The sequence below is a fragment of the Strix aluco genome, chromosome 14, assembly GCF_031877795.1.
Source record: "Strix aluco isolate bStrAlu1 chromosome 14, bStrAlu1.hap1, whole genome shotgun sequence".
NCBI lineage: Eukaryota > Metazoa > Chordata > Aves > Strigiformes > Strigidae > Strix > Strix aluco.
The window spans coordinates 11,159,821-11,177,461 of record NC_133944.1 but is presented as its reverse complement, the minus strand read 5'-3'; the positions used below and the strand labels follow the sequence as shown (position 1 = coordinate 11,177,461).

Genomic DNA, 17,641 nt, shown 5'->3' with positions numbered 1-17,641 from the left:
TGAAGTTTATAGGAACTAGAGAAGGTCAATGTATTTGGCATGCACAATAACTTGCAATTTGGATCATACAATACCTAACATGACTTTTTCTCCTGATAGAAAGCAACTAGAAACACAGAAAACACCACTCTAGGTACAGTTCAAGTGGACTAAGTATGTAATTAGGACAATGCATGACTTCAAAACGCTGTGCTTAAGAACAAGTACATGTTAGCACTATCTCCAAACACAATGAAGAGTTATGTCCACAGGTATTTAAGGAGGTCATTCTGACAGAAAGATGCTGGTGGAAAAACTGGTGTTAAAAGGAATATATCAGTTTGAAGACAGATCAACTCAAGGATAAAAAGTTAAAAGTTAACAATGAAAACGACTAAGTCACATCAACAAATAGTGCAGTGAAAACAAAAAATTATGTTCACAGGCAATCTGATAGCTCAGAATTTCAGAACCCATGACAACTGTAATCTAAGCAGCTATAAAAACCCTCTAAAGTAAACCAACCAGAGAAATAAGTATACTTTTATGTTAGAACTGCTCTGTATATGAAAGAGCAATCATCAATAGTACAGTTTCATCTCATTCAAACATGAATACAACTGTTGACAAACAAACAGATAAAACAGGGATGACAGAATGACTCTCTTATTAAACTAGTACAAACGCTTTAAATAGAGGCTCTGAAATCTACTGGCCTGGTTCCATGAAGGATATTCCAATCAGTTTTCAGATGGTTTAGCAACATAAAATGCCCTCTAGAGTATTCAAATTATTTATTTAAAATATATACATATGCACACAACTGGGCTGCCACTGTGATGCCACATAGTAGATTCAATACACTCCAGAATACAGAAAACACACATAAGCTATTTCTTTATGTTTTAACATGCATTTTTATAGCAGACATGCAATTCAAGTGTGACTGAACAAAGAAAGAATCAAGGCAGAACAATGATCAATATTTCATCAGACAGAATTAAAAAAAACACATTACATGTAAAATAACAAAAAGGTAAACCTATAAATTACGTTGAGTCTAACCCTACAACTGTTACAGTGACAGAGACAGTGGCTTAATTCTATCAAGCCAAGCTTCTCTGAAGCTGTTTTAAGGAAGACTGTAGGCCTTTTAACTACTGGACTAGGAGAATTTGGATTCATCAGCACATTTTCAAGCTTCATAATAATTGGCCTGCACCACTATGTGTGTTCTAGCCTAAAAACCTATTTGGATGAAGCAAGAGAATCCAGTACCAATTTTGTGATATAAAATGTTGAAGGTGTATGCTATGTTATCAATGATACAAATTTTTTTCTAAAGGAAGTTTGTAACAATGCAAGATAACAGACATAAACACAGCATTTCATAAAATCATGCTATAAAAAAATGTGTTTCCTAATGCAGATGTAAAAATAATTCTGAATGTGAAATAAAAATATCATTGATGATCCTCCAATACATTTTTATCGTACATATTTAAGTAACAATAATTTGAAAATACAAGATAGACAGTTAAAATGTATTCAATATGGCCAAACCAGTCCCACATTTCTTAGAATGTCACATTTGTAATTATTCTATTCAGTCAGTGCTCTTTAACAATAAAAACTAAAGTAGAAAAATTGAGTGAAGAACACTGAAAGTGAAGAAAAAGAGAGAGAGAAAAAAACAGTCAAAGAAGACAGCATGCCAAACTTATGTTTCATTATTATTGCATTAAGACAGTTCATTTATGGTTAAGATTCTCCACAAGTTGTGGCACTTTAGGGATAGCCAAGTAAAAGCAAAATGGCATCATCTGGTTGTAGAATAAATCAGAATTAAAACAAAAGCTGTGGGAATTAAGCTCCTGCAGATTCTAACCTTGTGAGGGTATCATGGTCTGTTGACCACAGAATATAAAGCAAAGTTTTTTTGGAACCGCTAGTGGAGGTTCTAGAGATCGCCAACTCTCAGTCAAGAGACTTCTCATGAAAGTACATATCTGTTCCCTTTTTCTGTGGATTTAGTTATCAGATGATATGAAAAGGGTCACCTTTTATCCCATCCTTCACTATTATCCTGCTACCTTTCACTAACACTAAATATATAACACAGTGCAGCCTAATTATTATGTGCTCTCAGAAACAACACTGTAATAAAGTAATTCCTAAGTCAAGGAATTTCTATTTTCACAAGATGGTTACAAACCAGAGAAAACTGTCATGCTTAAAACAACCTGCCAGATCATATTAATAAGAATGCTGTATTAGCATTCTTACCCACCAAGAAATAGCTTATGAATGAAAGTGAGACAATTACAAATCATGAAGATTATTTTTCTTTCTCATAAAACCACATGAAAAAGCTAGGTTTTTCAGCATTATTTACTTGTGAAAGTCTAATTGGCTTATCTTGTCCTTTACAGAAATACTAACCATTTTACTAATAAAGACCTAGAAAGTTTTAAGAGTTTGTATGCACGTCAGCATGCACATGCATGAAGAACATCAACCTCTGCCTCTCAACTTCCCAAAAAGAGAAACAAAAAAGCCTTACAGCTCTTTGCATATGTTTCATTGTGCTGTGCTGTCACGTAGAAAGATCAGGGTTTAAAGTTTTATGATCCTGAATGGAATAGCAAAAGAAATACATTATCTACTAAGTAATACCCACTCTTGATTTTTCATCAAAGAAGAATTTGAAACAGTCACAGCCCAGTTTTCCTACATGAACAAATGGCAATGATTACCAGCCAAAGATGACTAGATACAAAATTGGATAAGGAAGCATGTGGGAAGTGGATGAATATCTTTGCATGAATTATATTTCAGTTACTTCTTCCATTTAAAAGGATCAATAATAATATTAGTCATTTAGATTTAAAATAAACTTTGGATGATAACACTGCCAAGTTACAGTAGAGATAAGAACGTACAATATATTAAGAAACCTCTTTCACTATAACTTTGAGGCATTTGGCTGGTGGTTACTGCCAAAGACTGAATAGCATCTGCTCTCACTTTAGCAGTTTATATTCTGACTCTGGTGAATGGAAGCACAATCTCTGAAACAGCCTTTGGGGAACACTACTGAGTTGCTCGACAGAGCTCTTACTCAGAAAAGAGAGAAGGAGATTAATATTACAGAAAACTTGAAAGATCTAGCTTCTGAGAAAGGAGAGACGAGCAGTTTCCTAATACTGTACATACCACAAACCTCTCTTCTACTAAAACATTAAAAACGTGCCCTAAAACTAAAGCGATCATTAAATATGAATAGATTTAAAGGTAGAAAATAAGGTCTGTTTAAGTCATATTCAGGTAAAAGTAAGAAGAAACAATGTATTTTATCTCATTTGTCAACAGGCATAACAAAAACAGAAGAATGAGGACTCGCATAACATACTTTCTTTTTCCTAATGTGCTTGAGAAGGTCACAGCCTCCTTTGCTTAGTCCTGGTGTGTCTAGGCACAGCAACATATGGTAAGACCAAGTTTTGTCGTGAACTTACAATGTCGTTATTTTAAGTGCCCAGTAGCACAAACTACTAAATTTGTGTGTGGTCCTATGCAAACAACAAATCTGGCCACACACAGTGAAAACCAAGTTTCTAAAACTTCAAAATCAGCTGAAGGAATTCTCTCCTCAAGAGCCATAGATCCCAGATAGTAGCCACTAGTGAACCCCACAGCCACTTTCAAAACTATAAAAGGCTTCATGTAAAGCCAAAATAAAGCCCTAAAAGTGGCTGCAGGAGATCACTAGGAGTGGCCGCTCTTCTGGATTCACTGCTTTTGAGAAGTAAATCCCTGCAGCTGCTTTTAAAAGCTTTGAAAGTTTCATTTCAATTATCAAAGCCAATAAAGCTTCAAAAACAGCCATAGGGATTTGTTCCTCAGAGGAGCAAACCCCAAAAGGCAGTGATGAATAGTGTGATGGGTTCTGTGGCTCTTAAAGTATGTACAGATTCCTGTAAGTCCTGCACTTGTAATTATAGCTTCATGTTGTGCAGCAATTGTTACACCCAGACAGTTCATTAAGGCTTATATGGCAAATTCATTACTCATTTCCCATTCTTTTTAACAGTTTTATGTCTGTTTCCTTTTGGTTTTCTTACACCTGTATAAACTATTATTTGAGTATCCCTCACAATAGTTTCTCAGACAAATTTCATTAAAACCTTGCTAGCTTCCTAGCTCAGGTGGTGGTAAGCCATCTCACAAAATGCTTGCACATATGCCTTCCCAGACTGCATCACATACTGCCATCATCACACCATCGCAACATGGTAACTATAGCATGCAAAATAATTCATTTCTCTGAATGAGAACTTAAAGGGGCATTTATTAAAATACAAGACTGAAGCTTGACAATAAGTCAATGAAGAACTCTGCCTGCAACTGCAATATAAAAAGGCTTCCATTAATTCAATGAACATAAACACAAATCACATTTCGGAAGTAACCACATGACTTAAAAACCCAACTGTACTGATTTGTAACAAGATTTTGGTCTTATTTTTAAAATTATGAGAATTAGATCCCTAAAAATTTTACAAATTTAACTAGTGATGTAAGCATAGTTCTAAAAGAAATATATGATTTATGCCCCTAAACAATTTGAGCTTAGTATCTTAAGACACTGATGGCTCTGAAAATATTACCAAAATTGTGTTGAAAAAGATACATTTAGGTACTAGAACATATATAGTATATTAATGAAATGTGTCATATAAAATACATTCTGAGCATACTTACTAACCTTAAAACATCACTCATTTTGAATACTTATTTTTTTTACTAAAGTTTTTAACTTCTGTTTTTAAATATCAGAATAAATAAATACACCTTTTTGCCAGCATAAATAAATACACCTTTTTGAAAAAATGCTGTAAGAAAATCACTATGAGCGTAAATAGATGCAGGTGTTAAGAACTGAAAAACTGGTCTGTATGGGGAAAGAAAATCTTGACAGATAACTTCAACATTCTGTTAAATGTTATTCGCAGGTGTCCTCTGTGACCTGTACTACTTACTTTACCTCTCTGTTTAAATCTTCTCATGTGTAAAACATGAAGGAGGATTGTGAGAAATAATTAATGTTTGCAAAGAGCTTTGAGATCCTTGGATATAAAAAACATGGGGAAAGCATGAAGTATAAAAGTACCAGTATACTGTTTTTTTCCAACTTGAGGTAACTAAGTTACTTTTATCACAAAAACCTTGAAAGTTTAGCAATACAAGATTATGTAATAAAATGCTTAAAAAAAAATCTTAAGTGCTAAGCATATTCTGTTACTCAGAATCGCATAACTCCAAAGGAAACACTATCAAAAGGAAAGGACATGTTTCTCACCCATTTCAAGTATGCGTTTATGTAGAGGTATAGCAGCAAGAAAGGGTTCATCTTTACAGGACTGTATCTGGGTTCCAACCAAGTCAGAGTTTGTAGCCATAATTCGGGCACTCTCTTCATTAAGATTAACACCAGCCATAGAGGCAACATCATTGATGTCATCATCATCTCTATAATGAAAAAAAACCAAAAGTAATTCTGCATGTGATATATTAATTTTGTATATTATCTGCATCTCCAAAAGTAATCACCATGCAACATGCCCAGTGGCTGGGCCAACTTGAGGCACAACCACTAGGGTCTCCATTTTCACACAATATATTCTAGATTCAGAAATAACTAAGTATTTCTCTGATCACAGTAGGAAAATTTTAGAAGCAGGACAATTCCTCTGTAACAGAAGGTACGACAGAGGTGTCTTTTCTTCATCTGAGAGTCAGTGATATCAATGAAACCAGGATGGTCATGAAACTAAAGGCAATGATCACCAATAAAGACAGAGCATTTGACTATTCTCTTTATGGTGAAAACGAGGAGTAAAATAATAAAATAAATAAAAAATCCCACAGACATTAAAAGCAAAAACATGAATATGGAATCCTGCACTGTTTCACAAGTTCCTATCAAAATGGGCACCAAAGTGTAGTTTGAATATGCACTGGTATTTTCTCTGGCAACATACCAAAAAAAAGTATAACATGTCAACTAGTTTTAGAAAAATGACCTGCATTTGAGAAGATGATAGCAGCACTTCCCAGGCTACCGTTTGCCCTGCAATACCCTTCCTAACAGTTTGAGGAAGTACTAACAAATTTGAGTTTCCATACCGGTATCTCCCAAGCATCTTCTACCTCCTACCTCTACGAGGTATGACTCATAACTGTGGAAACAACCATCTGTTTTTAGCACATTCTGTTTAGGAGCTATTACTGACATGAACACTGTATTTCATCATATTCTAGGAGCAATTACACAACCTTTGAGAATATATATATATATGGAAAAGACTAACATACATCCAAGCCCAGACTCCTACTACTGCATAAAGCAAACAAAGGCTTAATTTAAAAGATTTTTTAAAAATTATTACATAGCTGTCATCCTATGCACCCTAGAATATTTTCTGTCACTCGTTACAAGTTCAACGCCTACAGTAAAAACCAAAAGATACGAGTAATGTCTGAGAACAAAAGAAATCTAGAAATCCACAATCTAGGTCCTTCCTGTTCTCCCATACTCTCCTGCACTAGAGCAGCCAATTTTGGTGGAAGACTTCTACGGTTTGTTAGATTTTGTTTTCTTCTGCAGCAAGAAGTCAAGAAGAGATTTTTGTTTGTATAAACCTGGAGAAATATTCTGAACACTTGAGGCAGAAAATGGAAAAATTTACAATGATTGTCAGAAAAATGCTACACAAATGAGCTTTTGTGATTTTCCACAAGTGCTAAGCACTTGATTTATTCTTAGAATGAAATTCCTGAGGATAGTGTCACAAAATTGATGTGCACAAACCTGCCTTGATGGCTTTTGTGCTGAATCTAAAGGATTTTCATTTTTACATTTCACATGGTATGTACATGATACTCGTAGGAGGGTCACAAAAGCTACCATGAAGAAACTGGGCTCCTGTGCATTTGGTGCATAGATGACTGAACTACTCTTTGGCCTTGCCCAACCAGTTATAGAACTGCCCCCAAATATCACAGCTGATAAATGTACTTGGCTACATAACAACTAATAGCGACTTAAATATTCAGCGACAATTTCAAAAGATTCTAACTACAAATGAAAAAAAGCAACTAAAACTGAAAAAAGTGGAAAAACTAAGATTTTGGGGTTTTAAAAACCTCAATGCTTGAAATAGAATGAGCATCACCCAAGGTAATCTACCCAGGACTCACAAGGCCCAAATCCAACAGACCTTTTAAACCATGGCAAAACCAAATTCATGTAGTTACCATAACACAAACTCAAAACTATGTAAGATAGTGGAGGCTACTGGAAAACAGACTTGAACCCAGAATTTCAAAATAAAGCAAAAATCAACCAAACTACAAAACATTAACCAGCTTCTACAGTCAAAAAACATAATGCACTATTGATTCCAGTGGACCCTCACAGCACTGCTGCCCTGTGGGGTTTGACAGTGTCTGGGGTCCTGAGCACATGGACTCAAAGGATCTTGATAAAACATTAATTGAGCAGGATACTCGTATGCTTTCTGCATATACAGCCCCCATGATCTCCCTTGCTTTAGCAAGCATTTATCACACAGTTACGCACAATCTGGCTAGCAGTAATACAGTCTCAACACTGTATTTCCAGATCAGGTTGCCAGGACTGAGGTACTTTCACCTCCTTCAAGCAACCATCCATGCAGAAGTCAAGACAGCACTCTTGACTTCAAGAACACAGTTTTTAAGAGAAGTTTATACTTACCTCTACTTTTACCTAATAGCTGAAAAAAGTACAATCTTTTACCTTCCTTCTACTTAGCATTTTAGCTATTCTAATTTTGATTTACAGATCTGTGACAACATTATAAATAAATAAATACTGTCTGAAATAAAACCAGACAATTCATACCAGGATTCCAATGAAATTATTAAAATCAATGCAATAGCTCTTTTAAGACCATCACTGTAACTCCTGGAGAGAATAATTTCCTTCCATCTTACACTGGCAATCTACTATCTTTGAGTACACTTTTTTTTTAATGTTACATGGAAGATAGATACGAAATGTTTTAATTGGGATGACAATTTTTTCAGTCTAATGGGGGAAAACTCTATGAATATATTCTTTTTGACTTCAAGGAACTTCATCATGAAGAAGCACTTGGGTTTGGATACTGAAACACACAAACATTTATATATAAAGAGGGCTGGCATTCTTGCCAAACAATTTCCTATAAAAGTCAACTTTTAAGTCCAGATGAATGAGTTTTCAGAAGTCACTCCACGGAACAAAGATGCCATCCAGTGGTCGTCTAGATTGATGATTACTCTATCTTTCCCTTTTCATCCCAGCACAGTATTTAACAACTTCATGTTTCTTGGCATATATTACTGTGCTCATACTAATTATACTGTTTCAATAATTATTTCTGTTTTTTACTGAATTAAATTCTGAGCCTTATGGAATAAATTTAAAATTCCAAAATCCATGCTATTTTTAAGAAGACAGCATGAGTTCTCGAACTCTTTCCAAATGCAAACTACATCTTAAAGCATCTAAAAGTTCGGTTCTTCCTCCTATATTCAACATCTTGTAACACCTCTCCCTTTCCTCTTCATTAAAAACACTCATGCAATTACAACAAAAAAATTATTTGAAAAGAAGAAAGAAAAAGTATTTGCACAGTTCTCCGTAACAAGTTTCAAAGATCTTGTTTAAACTAAGACAAGCCATTATAGAAATCTGGCAGCATTTTCTTTATGAACAAAACTCCACAACTGCATACTGCTTTTCTTTCTCATGCACTTTGTAAGATGTGAGCCAATGATGTCCAAATCTGCAGTACTGAACTGTTCCCAAATAAGCTATAAGAATACATAAAGGAACTGAGACAATATTATACTATTGATTCCCCTCTCTCTCAACAGTGAAATTTCATGTCGTTAGGGCAAAGTCCCTACACATATGCAAGACTCTGAGCAAGTCTACAAATTCCATGGATCACAAGATCAGAGAACAACAACAATACATTGGATATAAATGGTAACTTGAAATTACTGTAATAGCCACTACTATATTATGTTTTATAATGGCATAAATTCCATTTATTTTATTTAACGCTTATTCTGAGTTTCAAGCTTTAATATGAAATTTCTCCCTAATGCTGCTTTGTCGTACAATTCATTCACGGTCTATGTTGGATCTTCTCACTGATAAGCAAAAAGGATGACAGAACATATCACATTTACAGTCAGCCTTTTTCTTTATTTTGAAAAATATTGAAAAAATACACCATCACCTTATAGCTTGAAATATTTATTTGGAAAAACAAAGAAACTTAAAGCCTAAGGTTTTACAACATATATCATTTTGAGATGAAAACTCTGAAGTTATCCATTTAACATCTACATTAGCTGTCCTTCTCTCCTTAAAGGCTGATTTGCACATTATTAGATGTAACATCATGCTTTCTGAGGCGTTTTGCTAGAACTATGTTATTAAACTTCCATTTTAAAAAATAAAAATAAGATAACAGGTAACAGACTCTTTTGGCTAGGCAAAAGAGGTCTGAAAACAAATTTTTTATTCCCAGGTAGACTCTGTTTTACAATGTTGCCAGTCAGCAGCATAAAATACAAATACTAAAATAAGCTTCAAATGATCTCAGTCACTTCATAGAACTCATTCTGAAAAAAAAGTCCATCACATTGGCTCTATAAAACCTGATAAAGACAAGCTCCAAGAGGTTGTATATAACTTCAAAATACTGTTCCAGAAAAAGAAAGGTTGCCGTGAAAGGGAAGGAGCATCTGGCTGCCTGGTACACTATGGTAAACATACCATCATCACACACATAAAGGGAATGGTTCAGTCCACTTCTTGCCTCATTTTACATACAATGCCACTGAGCCTTACCCAATACAGTTAGGAAGTGCTGGATAATACAAGAGTACAAATATGTATCTCAATCCTTGGACATACACAGAACTGGACAAGTCCGTGATCTAACCAAACCTGCTCTGAGTCAGACGTTGGACTAGTTGACCTCTCAAGGTCCCTTCCAACTGAAATAGTTTTCTGACTCAGTATCAGTGGGAACAAGTGTATCCACTAGTTCTTTATATTGGCCACAATCTGAACTATGGGTAATTACTTTGAGACTCTGCTTTCACTGATTATGTTAGTGGGAGCACTGAGGTTACCAAACTAGATGATGATGTACACAGCAGTTATAGCCAAACACACAGGCCACCAGCAGACTTCAGTGGGCCTTCTGCTTCATCTCTCCCAACTACAGAAACCTCCAGCTGGACTATTATGGTACAAATATAAGTCTGAATTTCTACTGTAAAACAAACAAGCAAAAAATTACAAAAAATGGGATTCAATTTCCACCGTTAGGTATTAACATAGTTGAAAAGTCAATTAAATGGAGTTCTCTGTAGTTGTCTCTGAAAAATTTAGCAATAATAAATTTTAATACCAAAAAAGGTGACATAAAATTTCATTAATCAAACAACTTTACATTGCAGAAGTCTTGGGTTGAAAACTGCGTCATAGAACAGCTACTGTAATATCCACTGAACTCATGTAAGCAGCCTTACAGTTCATTAATAAGTGCTGACGTTAAAGGCTAAGCTGTAATTTGCAAAATTCCTAATTGCTACGTCTTTTATGTAATTCCTTCCTGTATTTCCCACAGTCCAGAATAGAAGAAACTGAAAATAACAAAGTTCACATTTCCATTTCTAGTGACCAACACTTTGCTCACAAGAGTGAAGAGCTCAAGTAAGTTATTTTAAAGAAAGCAGAATATAAAATAATGAAACAAATATGCAATAATAAAACACTAAGGGCAAAATAAATTTATACATAACACTACTATTTTTCAAAATTCTTGCTTTGCTTTAGATGCCAGTTTGCCTTCTGGCTAAAAACATATTCTTCACACACGCTGGGAATGTTGAGGAAAACTAGTCAGCATTCAGAGGATTAATACAGATTTCCAGCTCTCTGCCTTTAGGCTTAATAGTCAGACATCTATTTGTCCTCAGGAGAGGTTAGGGGTTGAAATGCAAATATGCAAACAACTGAATTCTTTGTTAAGATATCAAGAAAAAGCTTGATCTTTGCTGCTGTTTAATAAATCCTTGCAATTTTATGGACTTATTTAAATGCAGCTTTGTATCTTACTATTTTGAAGGAGAAAACAATGCAAGGAAACAAACACATTCATTCTGACTAAAATTTGTTCTCTAGAGGAAAAATGACATACACCCTTGACAGCTTATTTACCAAACTCACTAAAGATTTATTGATTTATCAATCAGTGCCTTGAGCATTTGCTTCTCCCCAAGGGAAAATTAACAATTCCAGCTAACCTAATATATTCTATGTATAAACTAAGTGAATGCAAGAATCAATCCTGGCACAGTTTACAACATCCAGTTAAAAAAAATGCTGTCCCTTTTGGTGTATGTAAAATTGAAAGCTATACTAACGAAGAATAAATGCTCATGTTGCTTACAAACATAAAAAATACTTATTAAGACAGTACAATTCAACCCAACAGACATTTTAAATCATTTAAATACTCAGTGGGAGGCAAAAGCATTGGAAAATAAAAAATTGAATGATTTTGCTTCTAGATTAATACTAAGTACTACCACTATTAGTTGCAATACTGACATGCCTCAAAGCAGAGATATTTCTAAGAGCTACAAATTCACTTTTACTTCACCTGCAAAAGCATAAGCCTGAAAATTAATTACTGGTTTGATGATGTCAGAGCAACATAAGAAATCCAGAATACAAAAATGAAAATCTAGGAATATTTTGTTATTTAACAAAGAAAGAAAATGTTTAAACACAAATAAAATGAACTTTCATCAGTGGAAAATAATTAAAATGATGGAAGTGAAAGCAAAATGCAGTAAACATAAGATCAGCTTTTCACTACAAAGAGTAAAAATATCCAAAATATATATAAAATCAAAGTTTGAAGTACAAAAAAACTGGTATAGCAGCTTGATGCATCAATGCTACTGTGTTGAACCTTTGCAGCACCCGATTACTACAGGGAGCCACAGAATTCCCCAACCTCTGCCACCTAAGTAAGCACGTGAAAAACTGATAGAGCAACATCTCTTTAAAACCAAGAACAACAATCTACACACAAAAAAAACCCCCAAAACCCACTACCAAAACTATACAGTATTTCCTCTATGCTGACGAGGGAATAGCTGCAGCTTAGCTGCAGAAGCCTATCGACAGGATGCCTTGTTGTCACAATTAGTATCTTCTCAGCAAGATACATTCCATATGAACGTTAGAATCCAATATATAAAACCAACCATGTATTTTTTTAAAGCTCCATACACGTAATTCTATTTACCAGAAGTTTCATTATAATACACAGAATTGAAGGCTTTATTAAACATTAAAAAGTGCATTTAGAGAAAAATCCTCAAGACATGTCATGATCCCCTCCCTTTCTTTAAAATAGAACTAAGTAAGAAAATTGCCAACCAATCACAGTAAGTAAAGGCAGGAATTATTGTAAAACACTGCCCTCTGGTGTTAAGCCAATTCTAAAATCTATTTTATATTTAAGATCCCCCCCAACCATCCCCCTGCATTTTTATTTTTTTTTTTTACCTGAAAGAACCACCTCCAGGGTCATTCAGCTTGTTTTTCTGATTTGCAGAGACCTGAACACCAAAGCCCCCAGGACTTTTGCTGGCTTGTATTGTTGGTGCCTTCCCTACTGTGCCTGAAAAACACCAAGCAATGTTATTATGAGCTGTCTTAGACAATTTACATCAAAGAACCTTCTGTCCAGGAACTAAATTTAACTGTCTGTAAATCGCAAACAAAGGAAGTTATTATTTTTAAAGATTACACTGCTGAAGAAGAACAATTTAAAATACAAAATTTATTGTAACATTACAGTTTGTTCAATATTTACAGAATAATGAAGATTCAAAAACTGAATACCATTGGCCATAACTGGTTATAATACACATAATGTCTATGAGTGTGTTTGCAATTGCCAGTAAACCACTTTTCTAGATAATTTGCACAGAATGAAGAAGCAGAATTTGGAATGTTCTTAATACAGATGCTTTAAGTCACAGTCACTCAGGTTATTAACTATGCCTTCTACATTTTTTTAATAATCACTGTTCTTTGTTGCAGTGAAAAACATGTATTTTCAGAGTTGAAAACATGTATTTTAAATATTTTTAAATGGTTTATATTGTATGTAAAAGAAAAAATCACTACTGTAAAATTTGACATAAACGCCCTCAAAGTTGTCTTTTACTTTCTTATTTTGAAAATGATGATTTAAAAGTAATTCATATCTAGACTTTACAGGTCTATATGCAGAAGTAAAACTGGGCTTTGTAAATGAGCCCAAGTGTGGTGGACTTTCAGCCTGTGACAGTAAATTAAAAAATTTATAGTAATTCCTCTTTGATATTTGGAAAAATCTAACCAAAAATAATTACAAATTTATATTGCTAATTAGCAAATCAACAGACCTGTAGTATTATTATTGTTAAAAAACCGCATCAGTATGCAATTGAAAAAGCATTGACAAATTAAACTTTTGGAGTAAACCCTGCTTTACTGCTTAAACACATGGGTTATCTTTTGTATTGCCTTTGATCCCACCTGTGTTTTGGCATGTGTAAATAACTAATTCATATGTCCACTTGACATAAAAGACCTCACCTTCTTCTTGTATATCACTCAATTTTTTTGAGCATTACATACACATAGTGTTTGAGACTTTGAGAAGCACATGAAAGTTATTCCTGCACATCTATGACTCAGCTGCATATAAATGGCATGGTATGAACCTTAGTGGACTTACATTACTTTTCTTTCATGAATTATAGAAACCTGAAACACAACTATACCAACAAATCCTTTTAAGAACACTTATTTGCTAAAACAAAAGTGTTAGCTCTGAATGAGTCCAGCACTGCTTTTATTTCGAAGTCTTCATCAACTTCAATATATGATCTTAAAGTGAAACTAATTTAACAGTGTTCATTCAGTTCTTCAGTATGTGTAAATGTTGTGTGGACTCTCAGCAGTAGTAAATACAAAACAAGTTTTAGGACTTTAGGCTCCAAGCCTGGGAAAAAAAAAAAATATTTTGTCATCAGAAAACTCAAGGTCCATGAGATGTCACAGATAGCATTAGTTCATGGACCAGACGATTCATTTATTTTAGATGAACTAGTTGAAAGGTTTTCTACTAAATAAACTGGAAGAAAATAAATAATACCATAATAAAAGTTAGCAGATCTCTGCTTTCTACAATTAACATCTAGGAGATTAAAAGTGTGTTGACACTGAAAATTACTGCAATGGCAAAATTAAGATGAGTGGCACAGAATTAATATTATATTCCTTTAGAACTTGTATCAATGGCTTGTTTTCTACAGATAATAACTTTTGATAAAAAACAAAACAAAACCCAAAAAAGGTACATCAACAAAGTAGTTAACTTCTTGGTATAGGAAAACAGTATGTCTGCACTGGATATGAGAATATTAAGTCTCACATTTTTTCATTGCATGTATACATAATTCTACTCAAATGGATCTGGCAAAGTAAATCTAAGTTTTGAGATGACATACAAGTTTACTGGTTTAAATCACAACTGTGCATGATTAAGCAATTAGACACAAAATAGGGCTAAAACATCAATTCATATTATGAGGCAGGGCATATTTTGAAAATTAAAATCACCTGTGGGCCTAGATATTTCATGGGATTAGTAATGACATACAGAGTCTTTCACCACTGGGTTCTCATTTCAAATTTTAAGTAGCATGATCTAGAAAAATAAGCCCAAATTCAGGAGCTTATAAATTCCTAGTTGTATTTCTGCACAGGTTAAATAGCTGCAATGAATACTCTGGCTAATTATTTTATTCTTTGGCTCAATTCCCCCCATCCAGAACATGCAATTCAACTATTATACTGATAAGTGCTTTGATAAAGGAGTGTGAATTTTTCATGCAGTAACTATTGTGTTACTTCCCCTGATGTGGAAGTAATTTTATTAATATAGAAGTCCTTAAAGCCTACCAACTTTATCTATACTACTGTTTGAAAAAGCATAACAGTCTGTTCACGTGGATGCATTAATATTAAAGATACATTACAATAGGAGATTCACTCCTATCTGAGAAAGAAAATGTACCATTCTGTGGAAGTCAGCTCAGTTCTGGTGTAACTATCCTTAAAAAGTCACACTCCACAAAATTATACTATTGTGATTTTCTATATAGACCACTTCCTATTCTAGTATCTTACCTCCTTCTACAGGAATACCTAGGCCAGTATAAAATATCATTATACTGGTGTTCACAATAGAAAGTTTTAACAGTGTATCAAAATCAAAATAAACTGGCATCTGACAGTATGCCATAGTGGCATTTTAGACCTGCAAGCACACAGGCGGGCTTTTCCGTAGACATGGGCTGCAGGCTTTTCTAAATTTGCTTTGTCTGTGCAATTAAAACAATATAGTGGTGGGCTTAAATACACTTGTAAATAGGAATAAGCTCACCTGAAAGCAGGGCTTTGCATGAATTGGCCTTTATGAACTGTTGTCTTCCTTAAGCCAAACTGACAGTTAAGTTGCATTTCATTGGCTGATCAATAGCTATCATGAATAAATTCGTATTCTGAATCCACTGTTTAAAAGACAGATGCCAGTATCATGCAAATTCTTGGCACACTGTTGACATTCACAACTTAGAGACTGAACAAGCAAAGAAATTAAATCAGCCTTCACTCTCAAGACACATTAGTCAGAAGTGAAAGTTCATGCTGTAAGATGCTGAATACCTTCCCTGTTAATAAACTCAGGACATCATAATTCATAAACTCATAAAATCTAAACTCAGGATATCAGTGCTATCAAATATACACCTTTTATGACAAGTAAATGCATTTCTTCCTAACTTGGAAAAAAAAGCCTATAGGATTACAGTGAGTCTCCATGTCCATTCAAGCTATGGATTCTCTGAAGAGAACAGAACAAGTAAAACAGCAACTGCTATTAACTGTGGGGTTTTTTGATGCTTTCTTTTCCCAAGGAGAACAGAAAAGACCAAGCAATAAAGTCAAATAGGCAGCAACAGCTTTTATGTGCATTTAAACTAGTTTGATTTCCAATTCAATACCTAAAGATGACAAGCTCTGTATTCCATTACAAACCCTCAATCATCTAAATGCCCACATCCAAAAAGATACTTTCACACATAATCGGGAAAAATAAAAATTAAGCCTAACAGGTCTAGTGGAGGAAAGAAACAAATGGGTATTTATAAGAAAGTAATAAGGCTTCAAAAACCCTCGTAAAAAGTGGGATATTATCAGCCAGACATTAATCCACCTGTGCAGAGAGATGAGGAAGTTGTGCACAAACCACACCTCTTGCTCCCCTGGCTAATCATGGCATGTCAGGTTGCTGCAGTCAGTCTCTGACCTCACCAAAGAGTAAACATACTGGCAGGAAAAAAAAGAAAAAAAGCACGTGGGTTGAGAAATTTCTCTAGGACTCCTACCTTGACCTCTGTAGCTGCAGAGACAGTGACTACCATGTTCCACTTCAGGAGTAAGAGTTAAAAGTAGGATGATTAAATCAAGGTATCCTCTAGGCTTCAGAAAAAAAATGAAGAATGTTTTTTTGGCCCAGAGTTAGAGCTTAGGACAGTACGAGTCAAGTTCCTGACTTCTTTCAGAACTTTCCATGAAAAACTGCTGAGTAAGGAGCTTAGCATGCAAGTTTAGTCCTAAGGTTGTTTCAAAACATTTCACTGTGTTGGTCTGAAATACCTTGAAACTGCATAGTGAAAACATGCATTCTTCAGCCAGTATGAAGTGAAAAATTAAACGTCAAGCCTGCCAACGTCAACACTGTAAGTTTTTCCCATGCTACTAGTTTGTAATTACAATGAAATTCATACAAAGGTAACAATCTCACTAAAACATTTAAACCCATACCTTGTGGTCTAATGGTCTGAGTTATTACCACTGGCATCCTAATCTGGGTAGTCTGGCAAGCAGGGTTTCGTTTCACAGTTTGAGCAGATGTTGACTGGATAATCTGCTATTATTAAAAAAAAGTATACTTATATTATACTCTTTATACACAAACACACACAACGTAAATATACTAATACCTATAATTACTAATATAAGCATGTGGATCTCTAAAAGCACAACCAGCTAGTGACAAAAGTCATATTCATGTAATGCATGTGGTTGTGTGTGTGTGTATATACCTATTTTGCTGTTATGCTTTAAAAAAATCAAATAATATTTGACACAAATGTCATATGTCACAACCTTCATCAAAAATATATTTCAAAGTAGTAAGGTATATATTGAAGCTTAGACTTTTGCCTTCAGAAATTTTACTAGGAAAAGCATTTTTGTAGAAGAAAATGCAATAATTTTCGTGGCATCCACCTACAACCGTTAGGCCTTTCACTATATATCTACACTTTTTAAAGAAAATATATACTAAAAGTTCTAAAATATTATGGGTTCCAAAGTCAGATATACACAAGAAAGAAAACAATGTTTTGT

At 34.4% G+C, this 17,641-nt stretch overlaps 1 protein-coding gene across 2 annotated transcripts in view; it reads right to left on the bottom strand.

Moving 5' to 3' along the window:
- LOC141929954 (transcription initiation factor TFIID subunit 4-like) overlaps positions 1 to 17,641 on the bottom strand; it is a 149,885-nt gene that overhangs the window by 97,225 nt on the left and 35,019 nt on the right. For both annotated transcript variants that reach the window (XR_012625159.1, XM_074840115.1), the window contains exons 8-10: positions 17,054 to 17,159; positions 12,677 to 12,791; positions 5,342 to 5,511 (exon numbers count right to left, since the gene is read on the bottom strand). Coding sequence is in view for 1 of the 2 variants with exons in the window: in XM_074840115.1 (XP_074696216.1) it covers positions 5,342 to 5,511; positions 12,677 to 12,791; positions 17,054 to 17,159 (391 nt within the window). In the remaining variant the exon portion in view is untranslated. The remainder of the gene's footprint in view (positions 1 to 5,341; positions 5,512 to 12,676; positions 12,792 to 17,053; positions 17,160 to 17,641) is intronic.